The 17,447-nt window shown below is 47.6% G+C and overlaps 1 protein-coding gene across 2 annotated transcripts in view; it reads right to left on the bottom strand.

The window, feature by feature from the left end:
- Window positions 1-13,668, bottom strand: part of INSRR (insulin receptor related receptor) — a 49,300-nt gene extending 35,632 nt beyond the window's left edge. For both annotated transcript variants that reach the window (XM_083167832.1, XM_083167833.1), the window contains exons 1-2: window positions 13,343-13,668; window positions 7,007-7,549 (exon numbers count right to left, since the gene is read on the bottom strand). In XM_083167832.1, coding sequence (XP_083023958.1) covers window positions 7,007-7,549; window positions 13,343-13,433 — 634 coding nt within the window. In that variant the 5' untranslated portion in view covers window positions 13,434-13,668. The remainder of the gene's footprint in view (window positions 1-7,006; window positions 7,550-13,342) is intronic.
- Between the last annotated feature and the right edge of the window lie 3,779 nt (window positions 13,669-17,447).

Below are 17,447 nucleotides of genomic sequence, written 5' to 3'. Positions count from 1 at the left end.
AAATACACAGCGCCGCAGGACAGGTACCCCCCCTCCCCCGGCACCGGGGCGCCCCCACCCCGACTCGCCTGGGGCGCCCCGGTGCCTTGCACCGGCCCTGCACGCAAATCACTTGAATTGCCCCCACAGAGGTGAGGAGCAGCGATCACCATTTATTATATAGGACATAAATCTCAGTTGTATTCTACAACTATGTTTTATACTCAAGGCATCCAAACAGTGCAGGTTTTCAGGATCTCCATGCTTAGGCACAGGTGACCTATTTAGTACTTCTGTCACTTTGAATATAGCATCTGCGCACAGGCAGGGATATCCCTAACACTTGGACTGTTGGGGTGCCTTGAATAACGTATTTGAGTAGCACTGCTCTAGGCCGCAATGCACCGACAAACAGCCATTAAATCATTATCAATAGCATCCATTAAATGGATTTACAGGCGGTGTAAGGGGGGTGCCGGACGACTCACCCACAGTCAGGATTCCGACAGTCATTACCCCGACGTCGGAATCCCGACTGCTCCCTCGTGAGGGTCCAAGACCCCTATTGAGGGAGAATAAAATAGGTGGAGAGCGCAGCGAGCCACTGTGCCCACAAGGAGCTTCGTTGCGCTCCCCCTGCTGTGGCTAATGGCTGTCGGGCTAATGACTGTCGGTGTGTTATACCACACCCATGTAAGAGATAGATTAATAGATTAATAATTGGGCGCTGCGGATCCCTTGTGGCGACATATTAATAAAGGCTAATAATAATAATTTGCACTATTCTTCACTGCCTGTGGTCTATGATCTATTGCTCATTATGGAAATCCGCACATACACAGGAAACATTGTGGCTTTGATTAGTCTTCGCTTCCGTGATTGCAGTACTGAACTGGTCAGTGGTGCTGGAGTCACCAATGTTTTATTGCAGTGGTACTCAGAGAGTTAGAAATGTGGGGGTTGAGGGGCAGATTTATTAAGCTTGGAGAAGAGATAAACCGCACAACTAGTGAGGACAACGGACCCAAGCCCGGAAAACTCCCAAAGCATCTAAGTGGTGAGACTTTATGCCAATCATTGCCTTAGGATATACCTTGAGAGGACTTAAAGCATTCATGTTATAATCCAGCTAAACTGCCAGTGAGGGGCATTAGTAATTTATCATTTTTTATGTGAACTTTTTATTGGTTTTATGTATTAAATAAATGTGAGATTTTCAGGCAATCCCGATACACACATTGAATTATTTAAGCGCTGCCTATTCTCTTGTCTTGTATGTTTCTACTTTAGTGGTCTACTATAGCCACCATCTGGCAGCAGCTCACACACAAAAATTGGAGGCACCCCATATAAGCGCCTGGTTCTCCTTTACCTTGGTAAACTAACCATTTTGCATCCCTGCATGCTGTGCAGGCTTGCTGGACTCATAGTTCCACAGCAATACACAATAGTTTTTTTCTCATTTTACACAATTTATCAGCCCGATACCCACCGCCCAGGGGCATCGGGGACAGCTCGAGCTTCAAGATGAACAGTTAAGTTCTGGGGGGGGGGCCTTCTTTGGGGGTCCACACTTTCCAAGGACCCCTGCCCATGCTGACCGGTCAGGTGGTCAGGGCCAGGCGAGTCGGGGTGGGGGCGCCCCGGTGCCGGGGGGAGGGAGGGGGCGGGGGGTGGTACCTGTATAAAAAATTGCTGCCCCGACGTCCCTGCAGTGCTGGGGCGGTCAGGGGTGTCCGTGCCGTAGGGGTACCTGCGGCGCCGTCATGTGTATAAAGCTGGCTGCGGCCGGCGGGGTCCCTGTAGTGAATAGCAAATAACTAGCGCTTCCGGCGCTGCCTCGCGTATAGCGCTAGTTATTTGCTATTCACTACAGGGACCCCGCCGGCCGCAGCCAGCTTTATACACATGACAGCGCCGCAGGTACCCCTACGGCACGGACACCCCTGACCGCCCCAGCACTGCAGGGACGCCGGGGCAGCAATTTTTTTTACACAGTTCGCTGGGGGTGAGGGGTGAACTGCCGCCCTCCAGGTGCCGGCGCCCTAGGCAAATGCCTAGAGCTGCCTAGTGGTGGCGCCGGCCCTGCAGGGGGTGAATGCTTTGGCCTGTGGGGACTTGTATAAAAAGTCTCCCCCCAGCTGTGGCATTACCATTATCATTTTGTTCTGTGATTTAATGAAACCAGGACTGGATCTTTGAGCCCGGGGCTGGTTATGTTTTTTTATTTTTATTTAGCTTTTACACATATTTTAACATTGAACCATGCACAGATCTCAATGATCTGTGCATGGTTCTTTAAAATTCGCCTGTCAGAACCTGGTCTTTTTTTTTTTTTTCATGATTTTTGGTAACATTTTCCCAATTTTGCATCTCATTAAATATGCGATTAGTATACTCTATAATGGGAAAACATCTGGATGTGAGTTCCGGTGTTAATAAAAACTGCTACTTCAGAAGGGGAGGCGGCATGCAGTCAGGGGAGGGGAGGCAGCGTGCAGACAGGGGAGGGGGGGCAGTGCACAGGCAGTGGAGAGGAGGCAGTGCGCAGGCAGGGGAGGGGAGGCAGTGCGCAGGCAGGGGAGGGGAGGCAGCGTGCAGACAGGGGAGGGGGGGCAGTGCACAGGCAGCGGAGAGGAGGCAGTGCGCAGGAAGGGGAGGGGAGGCAGTGCGCAGGCAGGGGAGGGGAGGCAGTGTGCAGGCAGGGGAGGGGGGCAGTGCGCAGGCAGGGGAGGGGAGGCGGTGTGCAGACAGGGGAGGGGAGGCGGCGTGCAGGCAGGGGAGGGGGAAGCATCTTATCACATGTGAGCCTTACTGAATAAGGCCCAATGTTCAGGGGATTACGCCGCTACACGCACCACCGCAATCTGTTCTTATACAGGTAATTACAGGGTTCTTTGATAAACTAAAAAAAAAAAAAAAAAGCCCTAGCAGTGGACCCTGTCGTCATCAAATTACCAAAAGCATACGAACCTGGTGCCAGTGCCGGACTAGCCATTGGGAAACCAAGGCTCTGCCTGTAGCGCTGTACGGTCACTGAGGGGTCTAACCTGTGTGAGGATTCCCCCCAGGACCATACAACAGTAACACACCAAGGACATGGTGGAGTGCGCCGCTCTCAGTAATTGTGGTTTATTAGCGAATGCATTTTATTCTTGTAAATTAGGTCAGAACGGTGCTCAGCTCAGTAACCAGCCCAGTCTATCTGTGTATATATAGATGTATATTGTGCCTGGTTGACAAGATTATTGCGGGTTACGAGGGATAACCGGTATGAGACATGAGCGGTCTCTCCAGATGTCAGTGGCTGTTTACAGTACACACTGGAACCGCATGTACCCACTGCTGTACGTGCTGCCTGGGGGGCAAAAGCAGCTCAAATTCATTGCACCAACCCTCTTCCCGGCAATTATACTGTGTAGCCTGCGGCCTTTAACCCATGGCCTACTAATGATGCAGCAGCGTAGCGCTAAAGCTGGGCGTACACTACTGTGATTTCTCACAGCAGTGTACGCCCAGCCAATCACCCGCGAGCCGCAGACCACCCGCGATCCACCCAGGAAAGTCTGCGGCTCACAGGGTCAAATGCGATCCATCACAAGATGTCCTTTAACTTGTGACAGATGGCATGTGACCCCAGTTCCCTGCCCGGCCCACTGCCGGGAGAGAGGTCGGGGGTCGGAGGTCCGACCTGCATGCTGGTCTGACCTTAGACTCTGGCCATGCACATCAGATCTGTGGGGACATCACACTGACCCAATTCTTGGCCTGTTCTGTCGGGAAAGGGTGAAATCGGCCCAAATCGAGTTAGTGTATGGGGGCCTTTAGATTGGTGCTCGGATAGCTAATAGACAACGTCTTTGTCGACAGATAATAGGCCGACACAAAAACTTTAATTGGGGGTCTACATGCTCCGGTGTCAACACAGACACCATAAAACCTAGAAAAACTTGTCGAATTTTTTCATGTTGACTTTTGTCAGTGTTGACCTAGACATTATCTGTGAGCTATTATACACACCAGAATGGATTATAGTAAAATCATAATTTGAGACACTGGTAACAAGAGGTATAATATCATCTGCCCATATCCCGGGCAGACTGACTGCATTACTCGTATCGGGCCCCATCTGCTGGATTAAAGTAATAAAATATATATCACACGGTTTCGAAACTGTATAATATATATTAATGTTGCAAAGAAGGGGGTGAGGGCAGCGCACCCGGGCCAGACAGCCATGCCACCAAGATGGCATGGCCACCTCTGCTATGAGCTGCAGCCAGCGGTGGAACTTGTGGGTTGTGGGCCCAGGTGCAAAAATATAATCCTCCACCCCAACCCAAGTTTGCAACACGGCAGTGGATGACAGGGAGAGGCAGAGGGTGACATGGAAAGGAAGAGGAGGCAGTGTGTGACAGGGAGAAGCAGAGGAAGGCAGAGTGAGACAGTGAGAGGCAGAGAGTGACAGTGAGAGGCAGATAGTGAGAGGGTGACAGTAGGAGGCAGTGTGTGACAGAGAGAGGCAGAGAGAGAAAGACAAGGAGAGGTAGTGAGAGAGACAAGGAGAGGCAGAGAGAGAGAGAGACAAGGAGAGGCAGAGAGAGAGAGAGAGAGAGAGAGAGAGAGAGAGAGAGAGAGAGAAACAAGGAGAGGCAGAGAGAGAGAGAAACAAGGAGAGGCAGAGAGAGAGAGTGTCAAAGAGACAGGGAGAGGCAGAGAGAGAGGCAGAGACACAGAGGCAGAGAGACAGAGAGACACACAGAGAGACACACAGAGAGACACACAGACAGAGAGACACACAGACAGAGAGACACACAGACAGAGAGACACACAGACAGAGAGACACACAGACAGAGAGACACACAGACAGAGAGACACACACAGAGACAGAAAGAGAGAGAGAGACAGAGAGAGAGAGAGAGAGACAGAGAGAGAGAGACAGAGAGAGAGAGAGACAGAGAGACACACAGAGAGAGAGAGAGAGACAAAGAGAGACACACAGAGAGAGAGACAGAGAGAGACACACAGAGACACAGAGACAGAGAGAGACACACAGAGAGAGAGGCAGAGAGAGAGAAAGAGGCAGAGAGAGAGAGAAAGAGGCAGAGAGAGAGAGAAAGAGGCAGAGAGAGAGAGAAAGAGGCAGAGAGAGAGAGAAAGAGGCAGAGAGAGAGAGAAAGAGGCAGAGAGAGAGAGAAAGAGGCAGAGAGAGAAAGAGGCAGGGCAAAGAGAGAAGGGAGAGGCAGAGTGTGACAGGGAAAAACAGTGGGTGACAGGAGAAGCAGTGGGACAATTAGTCCTCTGGGGCCCTGGTGCACTGTACATACTGCACCAATGGTAGTTCTGCCTCTGGCTGCATTACCCTCTTACTGGATTACACTTCTGTTTTACCAGGATCTTTGGCAGCATTACTATAAATAAGTATGAAACCCTGATAGGGTTTCTGATCTATGAGAAAATCCCCCCCCCCCCCTCCCCCCACCCAACCCAATGCTCTGAATGGCGGTCATGGCATTGTGTGAAAGAAAACAAAAAGCATCTATCAGGGTGGTCTCTGGGTGCACGGAACCCCCTCCTGTGTGCGCCACTGAGGTGTGGATGCACTTTTAACATAAACTAGGTCTTCCTTTTTATGTATTCATGTGGCACATTGTCAAAGAACTTCCGAGACCACTTTGTTGGAAAGAAAGGTACAATACCGGATGGCCTTTTTTATATACTGTACATAATTTGATACTGTCCCACACAAGAGATTGATTAATAAAATGGAGAACCTAGGATTGGGTGAAAATATCTGCAGATGGGTAGGGAATTGGCTATGTAATAGAGAACAAAGAGTGGTTGTGAATGGTGCCGTATCAGATATGATACCAGTACTAAGTGGAGTGCCCCAGGGTTCGGTTTTGAGGCCCATTTTGTTTAACATTTTTATTAACCATATTGGGATAGGGTTACTCAGCAATGTATCCATCTTTGCGGAGGATACAAAACTTAGCAAAGTCATCAAATCATCAGAAGATGTCACCATGCTTCAAAATGATCTTGCAATTCTAGATGAGTGGGCAAAAAAATGGAAGATGAGGTTCAATGTAGATAAATGTAAGGTTATGCACCTTGGGAGACACAACCAGTGTGCAAGTTACAACCTTAGCGGAGAGGAACTGGGTAATTCCATACTTGAAAAGGATCTAGGAGTCCAAATAGACAGCAAACTGGGATGTAGTGCCCATTGTAATGTAGCTACAAAAAAGGCCAACAAAATTCTGGCATGTATTAAGAGGGGAATGGAAACTAGGGACTCAAGGGTAATTATGCCACTGTATAAAGCATTGGTGAAACCTCACCTCAAGTACGGAGTACAGTTCTGGGCCCCACACTATAAAAAGGACATCATAGAATTAGAAAAAGTCCAAAGGCGAGCAACAAAGCTTATTAGGGGAATGGAGAATTTAAGCTACGGGGAGAGATTAAGCAATTTGGGACTATTTACATTAGAAAAGAGACGTTTAAGGGGGGACATGCTCAACATGTACAAGTATATCAAGGGCCAATAGAAGGAACTGTCACACACCCTATTTTCTACTAGAAAGGAATCTAGGACGCGAGGGCATGAGTATAGACTAGAAGAAAAAAGATTTCATTCAGCTAGTAGAAAGAATTCCTTTACGGTCAGAACAGTCAAACTCTGGAACTCTCTTCCCAGAGAGGTGGTAACGGCTGGCTCATTAAATGCGTTCAAGGCAAAGTTGGACAAACATTTACTGGAGAAAAACATCCATGGGTACAAATAAGAAACATAATTTGTCTGTAAAATACCAGAACCTACCAAATCAGCAATGGATATCTATACCAGGTTGAACTAGATGGACGCAAGTCTTTTTTCAGCCTTACCTACTATGTAACTATATATAATATAAATCCTAGAAATATTTTAAGACTTCTTGAAATCCAACATTTTTTAGGAAGGTCAAATTGCAAGGAATTACTAAAGAACATTGATGTAATTAGTGATGGAGTTTATTCTAACCTTTCTGGCAGTGACGGGATGTCCAGCAACGAGGTTCCTCCACGCCATTTATCACCGTCTTCACACAGGACGACTCCAGGATCCCGGGACACACATCAGCACATTCTACCACCGGCTTGTTGCCCACTACATAGTGTTGGTCCTCTGTATTGGATAACAGTGACCAGTCTATGGTGGAAATGTAGCAAAGCTCCTGGTTGCGTTCAATACGGACTGCCCCTCGTAGGATGTTGGTGAGGCTACGGAGGCCTAACTCTCTCAAATGGGGCATCTCAAAGACCACCAGTGAGTAGTGGAAGAAAAGGTCTGTGCCACGGATAATGGACAGGTTCGGAAAAAGCTCCTGTAGACTTTCCAAGCCATAGACACGGAAAAGGAGAAGGTACTCTGTGATCATGGTCAATTTGGGGAAACTTAGACCTCGGAAATCCTCGGATTTCGTGCCAAACATGAGCAAGATCTGGAGATTTCCTTGGATAATGGTACAATTCTCCAACTTATGGAGCTGGGACACGTCATTCCGGATGTCCATGCTGCCACAGACTAGAGAAGAGGAGAAGATAAATCAGAACATAGCATCTTTTGAAAACGGCATTTTAAAAAACGGAACATTGGTCAATTCTTAGTCTGTTTTTTTGCTGAACACATGGCCCACCCCACCACCCAATTAGAAATCCAGATAAAGTTTTGGGTCAGAAACCCATTGTTCAACACCATAATAATACTAGAATAACTAAGATAAAATCATGACACGCAAATTGATCATAAACTCACGTAGTTACATTCTGAGAACAGGAAAAATTAACCATTTTTAAAGGTCTCAAACACGCATATGAATCACAATATAGACAGAGTCTAGGTCAAACATTGACAAAAGTCCAACATGCAGTACATCGACCTTGACAGAAGGTGGACACAACTTTGTAGGTCAACATGGAAAAAGGTTGCTCCAATTAGTGTGGCCATACCCTCCCATGGCTCGCTTCACTTCAGGCCGAGTGCTAGGCTCACTTTAACGCTCCCAATTGGAGGCCAACTAGATGCTAAAGCGTTAAAAACTCACCAAAATTGGGGGAGGGGTTGTTAAAAACCTCATGGAGACATTTTTTCTGTGTTGACCATTGCGGTGGGGACCAACGGGAGTTTCCCCTGTTCCACTGTTGGCCAGTCCAACCCTGAGTTACTGGAGCAGATGCTTCCTGAGCAGCACAAACAGGCCTGCAAGCTGTCCTGTCCCACAGGTGAGCGCAGTGTATAAGGAGGGGGTAGGATTGGGATTATAGAGAGTCCAGGGATGACGCAGGCCTTTCTCTACCGTTGCCCAGTGTGCCTCCTTCTCTTTGACATTAGCAATTACAGACATCCCCTGCCTGAATGTGGTATAAAGAGGAGGGGGGCAGACATCTTCATCCCGGGGGCCGCAAATAAAATCGGATGGGCAGCGGGCGGTCTCTGGTGCTCGCAGGTTACTGAGCCAACCAGAATGACCCCCTAAATGTGTAGTTGCGGCTCTGCATCAAGTGGCTGATAAGTAAAAGTATATATTTATCTGAATCAGCCGGTCTGTTAATGACACTGCAGATCCGCCGATGTGTTGGCACAGTGTGCACCCAGCTATAACCTATCAACCAACCCCCAACTGTCATTTTTCAAACAAAGCAGTTAGGAGCTGGTTGGCTAATACTATATCTCACTCCACTTTATCACTGTCCAAGTGTTAGGACATCCCCGCTATATATGTCTGAATGGTTTAATGTGAAACAGAAAGGGAAGGTTGGGACGTGTCAGTATGTCAGAGACTACAGCACAATGTGATATTTATCTGTGCAAGATAGAACGTACACAAAATAACCCGTGGCTCAGTGATAGGTCTGTCCTAACATTCCACTGGCCGACGAGGAGTTAACATTGGCAGAGCACCAGAGAAGTGCTGGTTACACCGCTTCCTCGAGGGGCGAAGCTAACCAGCTCCTTGTTTTGGGATAAATATGATCACGTAAAAAACAACAGTAAAATGTGGCAAGTTCTCCGTCCCAGCACACGCACTGTATACACAGTAAACATACACACAGTACATTAGGTTGAATGACAGGTTTATGTGCAACATTTTAGATTTCCAAAATGTATCTGTGCTATCTCATGGGTGTCATCGCTGGATCGAGGAGAGTGCCGGAGAGTTTTATGGAATGGTGTGGGGGGCAACGGGCGGTTGGTGGCAGCACTAATTACCATGGCTTGCTGGAGAGGTCCGGTGGGGGTCTGCTCGCCACACCTCCCCGGATGTGGCCATACCTAAAGTACCCGTGGCTGCTAATGGTGGCAATGCGCATCAAAATGTAGAAGCAAGTGTAGGGATGGAGAAACCATCGATGCTCAATTGGTTTTAACTATCAGGGGAAAACCATTGATGGCTGGAATATGTTTTTCCCCGATGGTTAAATGTACGAATCCGCTTGGATAGTAAAGTTCCCACAGACACGCCAATATTGGTTGCAAGTTACATTTTATAGGTTTCCCCTCGGCTAGTTTTGGTCTGCACCGCAGGCCCTGGTGTGCACCCAGCACTGTTTTTTTTTAATTACATTTAGGTGGAATGCTCCAGACTCATTTCTGCTGTAGGGGGATGTGGTCATTTGGTCTACAGCATGATGGTAGACACCATTAGGTTGACATGGGTCTAGGTCGACATGGGAAAAGGTCGAAAGGTCATTAGTTCGACAGGTCATTAGTTTGACAGTGTCTAGGTTGACAGTCAAAAGGTCGACATGGGAAAAGGTCGAAAGGTCATTAGTTCGGCAGGTCATTAGTTTGACAGTGTCTAGGTTGACAGTCAAATGGTCGACATGGTTTTTTTTACTGTTTTTTGAGCCGACAGGCGGTGTTTCCTGCTCCACCATCCACTAGGGCGTGGTGGGAGAATAATATAGTGTGCCGAGTGTAGCGAGGCACTGTGCCTGACACATAGCGAGTGATGCGAGGGGATACGGTGCACTTTAAACTGTGTCCATGTCCACTGTGTTGACATTCAGGTAAAAAAACCTGTAAAAAACCCCATGTCGACCTTTTGACTGTTGACCTAGACATTGTCGAACTAATGACCTTTCGACCTATAACCATGTCGACCATCATGCTGTAGACCAAATGATCCCAACCCGCTGTAGAACCATACAAAATGCTGCAGCAAATAAGGGCAGATGCGCTTTGAACAACAGGGAACGGAGTGTGACAATGCAAAGTCATCGTCAGCCGTCATACCACATGGTGATCAGCCACCAGGAATGTTTCCTACGTGTATCCCCGTGTCCATAGGACTGTGTAACCTTACAATATATTCTTATTTCAGTCTTGCATTCACAGCAGTTTGTTAACCAGTAACAAGATGGCTATTCCTGCAGGCAGGAATTCCACAGACACCGCTGCTAATGATCTAGCAGTGACCAGTGGGAACCGGGTGACCTCCTAACAGACAGGATTCCGACGGTTGCACGAGGATATAACGGACCGCAGTGATGATTTTGTGGGCACACCCCCCCCCCCCCTCTCTGGGGAATTGGGACAGTAGACAGCTTGCACACGCCATTGGAACATGTTCCCCTCTAGAGGCGCTAGGACCTCCTCCCTGGTCTTAGTGCAAGTCTGGGGTAACCAGTGGCAACAATACTGCTTACTGCAGCTAGTCTAATGTGCACCAGGAGCTGATTAGTTGCTGTCAGTAAGGTGTTTTTGTGCTGCTAAGGTCCCTGAGGACAAGAAGCAGACGGTGTAACGGATTCCTGCTGTAAGGATGAGCGAGTTTTACCTCAGACTAACGCTGGGCAACACTGGCCCTCCAGATGTTCATGAACCACACATCCCAGCATGCCTTGCATCAGTTTCAGCATGGCCACATAGCAAAACTAATGCAAAGCATCCTGGGATGTCTAGTTCATTAACATCTGGAGGGCCGGTGTTGCCCAGCCCTGGACTAACGCCTTACAGCACTTCCTGTGATTGCTGCACCTGCACAACGCTACTGTATGTGTATGTGACACACGGGCAGCCCTGAACCAAGGCAAGCGCAGAAAGTCATCTGTGTAGTAGAAAAATAAGTAATGATATAGAAGAGAGTGAAGCAACAACATTGACATGCACCAGATCGACATTGACAAGAGGTCTACATGCACTAGGTCGATACAAGCAAAAATGTCAACATGACTTTTTCATGATTTTCTTTTTTTCACGCTTTACCATCCACGTGAGCTCAGCTTGGGAACGTATAGCTAACGAAGCAAGCCATGCACGGGTATGCAGTACACTAATTGGGGTGTATTTCAGGTGCTCACATTGGGCCAGATGTACTAAACTTGAGAAGTCATAAACCACCAGGCAATCAGGGGCAGATTTATTAAGCTTGGTGAAGTGATAAACTGTCTGGTTTTTCTCAACGGCCAATCAGCTCCTACCTTTGAAGTTACAGGCTTATTTTGAAAAATGACAGGTAGGAGATGATTGGTCGGTGATAAAAACCAGACAGTTTATCACTTCGCCGAGCTTAATAAATCTACCCCTCAGCTCCTAACTGTCATGACAGGCTTTTTCTGAAAAATTCTAGTAAGAGCTGATCGGTTGGCGGATTATCACTTTTCAAGGCTTAGTACTGTACATCTTGCCCATAGACACCCCCAAAAAACCTGAAAAAATAATGTTGACTGTTTTCATGTTGAACTTCTGTCGACCTTTGGTGATCGCTTGTCTGTGTCTGCCTGCACACTTCCTTTGAGCCAATACACACCCAGATTTCATGTTCGCATCCCCCCAAAAAAACAACTTTACTAAATGAAGCCAACAGGTTAACCCACGAGGGCCAACATTGCGGTGAGAGATTCTCAAAATGGTCCAGCTTCAAAAGTGATAAAATGGAGAGAGATAAACAGCCAGCCAATCAGCTCCTCTCTGACATTTTTCAAACAGTCTGTAACAGGGCAGGTAGGAGCTGATTGGCTGGCTGTTTATCACTCTCCATTTTATCACTTTTGAAGCTTAGAGAATCTAGCCCAATATCCGCTAAAAATGCCAGCGCCTTTCACAGCGACTGTTCTTTTTGGGTGCAATATTTAACTAAACCTCAATCCAGGCACCATGAAGGGGACATATTACAATTTGTGTCTCCTTCCCACCCTGTACTCGCATTCTGTAAGCACCCCCGTGGGGCTGCGGACTAAGATCCGCGGTACCAGTGGCGTAACTCCCGGAGGCAATGGAGACGTTTGCCGCCGGGCGTTAGCCATCAGGGGGGGCACAAGAGCAGGCACCAGGACCATAATAAGAGTCCCAGGAGCCTGTGCCCACCACAGACATTCTCATTGGTTCTATTACGAGCTGATCTGCGCTGCTGCGCTCCCTACTAGTCCCTACTGACAGCACTCTGTCTGCACACACAGTGCACTGACAGCGTGTAAAAGCGCTAGCCGGGACAGCTGAGTGACGGCTCAGCTGTCCAATGATACACAGCCTGCGGCACCCTGATTGTTGAGCCTGCGGCACCCTGATTGGTTGGTGCGCAGGCTGGAGAAAGGAGGCAGGATCCCTGAGACGGAGTGTAACCTGCTGCTTGGTAGATGCTGTGGGGAACATAGACGCTCCCACTCTCCATTTGTGTGCTGGAAATAAAGTATGTGGCTGTGCTGGGCTATCTTTTTTTAATGTTAGATACAGTAAGATCTTAATAACATAATGTATAGATATATATGTATGTATGTGTGTGTGTGTATGTATATATATATATATATATATATATGTGTGTATACATGCATATATATATATATATATATATATATATATATATATACATGTATATATATATATATATATATACATACATACATAAATATATCTATACATATGTGTATACATAGATAGATGATATATGTGTGTGTATATCTATCTATATATACATATATATATATAATGAGCCCAACTAATGGCGATTTATCTGGCACCCGACCGAAAGATAGCGTATATGGTGGCCAGAAATGCTGTATGTGTGTGTAAGGGGGGGGCACCATTAAGTATACCGCCTCCGGGCACCTTGTTTGAACTTACGCCACTGCGCGGTACCGTTACTGCGCTTACAGCTGGGCCCTTCAGACCCCCGGGGTCCTAGCCAGGAGCCTAATGGATAATACACACATGTGGTATATCTGTCACTTACTATAAACAACTGAAAACCACCATTACACTGAAATGAATGGGAGTTCTATTTCAACAGAATCCATAATAGACAAATACAAGATGATTATTATTCTACACTACAACATAACGCCACTATGTATAAAATCAAACATAAAAGCCACTTACAGTCTGTCGCCTGTCCGCTAGCAGTAAAGACCACCAGCAGCACCGCTGGGTATAAGATAGTGATGAAGATGCTGTGAGGGGGTCTGTCCATGTCTCCAAGGGTCCAGCTTGTCACTAAGACTTCAGGGGTGCAAATAATAGTGACTAATAAAAATAACACTAATACATTAATAGATCATCAAAGCTCCACCAGGCCCCTTATGCCACCTGGGCACATTGCACCCAATACACTGGGGCAGCAGGCAGACACAAGTGCTACAGCTGCCACTGGATAGCATTGTATGTGACAGACAAGCAGTGTGTGAGAACACCTGTGCAAAGGGGGGGCGGGGCTTATTCTACAGCTGCAGGTGTATCCCCAGCCAGCCAGACTGGCAGGTGTACTGTGCAGATGATTGGCTGCATGACAGGAGTCCCACCTCCCCAATGTTGTCCAGCTGCATCAAGCACCAAGCTATCTGTGCATAGAGATTAGTGTGAAAATCATGTATATGTATATTTATAGGTGTGTGTATGACGCAATGGAGCAATCATGCCCCTGGAGCAATGCTTGACCACCGGGTGTGGAAAACACTTGAATTCCCCCATAGAGGTGAGGTGCAGTGTTAGCCTTTTAATGTATCAGATGGTGGAACATTAAATTGTTACTGCACTCTAATGCGCCATGACTGATCATCGGTGGCGCTGACTATCGGTCAGATGGTAAATCTACCCGACCCCCTCAGGGAGAGAGACCAATACTCAGGATCCACCCAACTTTCCCAGTAAAGTGGGGAGTTCGGGGTCACAGTAACTTGCGGGATTTGCGATACGTGGCGTTATGGTGACCCATCCCCCGGTACTCCAGTAGATCATTGCAATATTGGGCCTGATTCAGGTTAGTTAATCATGCTGAACTGCAGGTGGGGCAGATGTAACATGTGCAGAGAGAGTTAGATTTGCGTGGGGTGTGTTCAAACCAGGGTTGCCGACCCTCCCGGAATTTGCGGGAGTCTCCCGAAAATCGGGTCCTTCCTCCTGGCCCCCGGAAGGGTGGGCAACCCTCCCGGAATCAGGGGGACCCCCACTGAGCCCCCCGATCGCGGCATTTATATGCCGCAATCTGCGGGTCTCAGGGGAGGGGGCGGAGCTAAAACAGCACAAACGTGTCATTTTAGCCCCGCCCCCTCCATGGATATCAGTAATTTCGGATATTTGCCGTAATGGGGGCGGGGCTTAATGACATCACCGTTAAGCCCCCGCCCCCAAAACTCGTAATGCAATATTCCTCTCCGGGCTTCTCCCGGAGAGGATCTTTTGAAAGTTGGCAACCCTGGTTCAAACTGAAATCTAAATTGCAGTGTTATGCCCGTACACCCGGGGCTATTTCTGATAGGCTGCATGCTGAACGATGTTGTACTTCCCGGTGCCTAGTTCGCCCATACTCACAAAGTGATGGGCGTGTGGCTGATCTCTGTGCTAACCAGTGCTCTCTGGTGAGAACACTGGCGATCGGACGTGTAGTGAAGATCTAGTCAGACGATGGCGACATGCAGGAGCACGCACCGCCGACGCTCAGTGAAATACACACAGAGCGATCTGTGGTAACATAAGGCTAAAATCGCCCCGTGTGTATGCCCCATAACAATAAAGCAGCCAGTATTTACTATACCCTGCACAGATGCAATATAACACACTCTGCACTTGGTACATCTGCCCTCCTGCAGTGCAGCATGGTTTTTCCTAGTTGTGTGCTTTTTTTGCTTTGCTAACGGAGTTGAATTAGTCCCCATGTGCGGTAATGTTCCCGCCGGACTGGTGACCTGCTTCTCGCCGGCAGGAATTTCAGCAAAAGGCTGCTGGCAAAGTTACATTTTTTTCTCTCTCCTTTATTTTGGGTAATCTTGCACTAAATATTTACCCTCAAAACTCTGACAGTAACAAACCAGCAGGAGCACATCAAGATACCAAGTTGTTTGTGAAATAACAGGGAAAGGGACACTCTGCAGGAAAACACATGTGTCAGAGGAACACGGATTAACCCTTCCCTCCCCGGGCACAATGACCTCAGGCAGATGTGGTGCGGAGACAGGACTGAGCGCTCTGGTGGTGCCATTTAATCACTCGTACATTACCACGCGATGCTGTGTACAAGTATAAGCCAATGTTTTGAATTTTTTTTTTTTTACTTTTTTGGGGGTAATAAATCTGCCCCCTAGCTGACAGTATTGAAGCATGTCAGATACAACTTATTTTTAAAGTTGGATCGGTTTTGTTGGAACGACCGACAATCTGCGGCCATTTCTGTCAAATTATGGACATGAAGAAAGGTGGACACATGAAAATGATGAAATGTGAATGGACGACACATAAACTATTTGTCATGAGTTTTTGTTTTGTTTTTACATTTTGGGGGTGTCAGTCTTGCAGCACACTTTGACGTTCCTACTCATAGCCCATGTTGGTGGAAAAGAGTGAAAAAGTTTAAATGAATTTTAAAACTCATGTCGACCATATTCTGTGTCGACCATATCATGTTGACCTTTTGACCATGCCTAATTAATGCATGTTGACCAATAGTAGTCAAACTATTGAGTGTCAACTTCATTAATGTCGACCAAACATCTAAATAACGTAAGAACAGAAAACATAAGAAATAGAGAGCGCAAGAAACACTCAAACTTTAAAAGTTAGCATTTAATTATAATATAATGCACACAATAGAGCATCAAATAAAAAGTAGGTATACACAAATACATACATGTAATAATTCCTAAAACATCCAATTAATAACAATGAATATAAGAAGGCCGGTAACACATGAAGAGATAGTTGCAAGCAATTTGTTGAAGGCACCTGTGTTTTTATAATCTCACTTGTTGTGGCAATCGCATCCAATCGCTAAGTGAAAGAGCAATCCGACAGAGCTAAATAGCAAGACACCTTGGTGTGTGTGACGTCTTTTGTTTCCAGAACCTGACCGCAGTATCAAGACCAGCTCACTGCGTCAGGGAGCCAACCGCACAAGCCCAGCTGGGGGCGGACGCTGCAGGGAATATATGCACACAATCGTAGTTGGTATAGCTACCTCCGCTCCTGTCGGGTAGTTGTCGGCATTCACCGTCCACAGACACTTTTAGGAGAAGTACCTTTTATAAGGGCAGTCACAGGTTGGCAAGGTCCGACCTAAGTGGCAAATGTCAGCCTGGGGGGAGAGAGTACTCTTGACGCGTTTCTCCATCCTTTCTGTGTGACGGTTTCTTCAGAAGATACTACCCCTAATACTCCACTGGAATTTAAACGGCTATTCACCAATCAGGACAGCAGGATTATACAAGTCACCTCCAGCCCCCCGTGCTTGCTGGTTCTTCATCAACTGCCTTGAGGAAGTAAGCACCGAAACCTGTGGAGCCCGCCGCGTCTGTAAAAAGCTGCAGCTCCCTGCTAGAGGCGGGTTCGGAGGGCCAGATAAGCTCCCTATTAAACTGCTCCAGGAACGTGGACCACACTCGGAGGTCGTCACGCATCTCCCCGCACAATCTAATGGTGTGATGGGGGTCCCTAAGCCCCGCTGTGGCCCGCTCCAGCTTGCGGCAGAATACCCGACCCATTGGGATGATGCGGCACGCAAAATTAAATGACCCGAGCAGCGACTGTAGTAGTAGCATCCGGATCCTCTTCTTCTGCAGGCATTCCCCTATGAGCCCTAACAGTTTGACCACCTTATCCTCGGGGAGGCGACAGCACCCCGCGGGCGAATCTATTTCAATGCCCAGGTAGGACAGTACCTGCATGGGGTACTCTGTCTTATCTGATGTGATGGGAACCCCTTATGACCCCATGATGTTAATGGCCGCTGCGAGGATGTCTGAGCATGAGCTGCAATCTCCTGGCCCCACAAAGAGAAAAACGTCTAAATAGTGGGCCACCCCGCGGCAACCAGTGCTGGCCTGTATTCACCAATGCAAAAACGTGCTGAATTTCTCAAAGTAGGAGCAGGAGACCGAGCACCCCATCGGCAGGCACTTGTCGATAAATATGTCGCCGTCCAGTCGGAAACCCATGAACCTAAAGGAATCGGGATGAAGGGGAAGGAGGCGAAAAGCGGACTCGATGTCCAGCTTTG

This window comes from Crinia signifera, chromosome 12 (genome assembly GCF_055691185.1).
Source record: "Crinia signifera chromosome 12, ASM5569118v1, whole genome shotgun sequence".
Lineage (NCBI taxonomy): Eukaryota > Metazoa > Chordata > Amphibia > Anura > Myobatrachidae > Crinia > Crinia signifera.
This window is presented reverse-complemented; position numbering and strand designations above follow the sequence as displayed.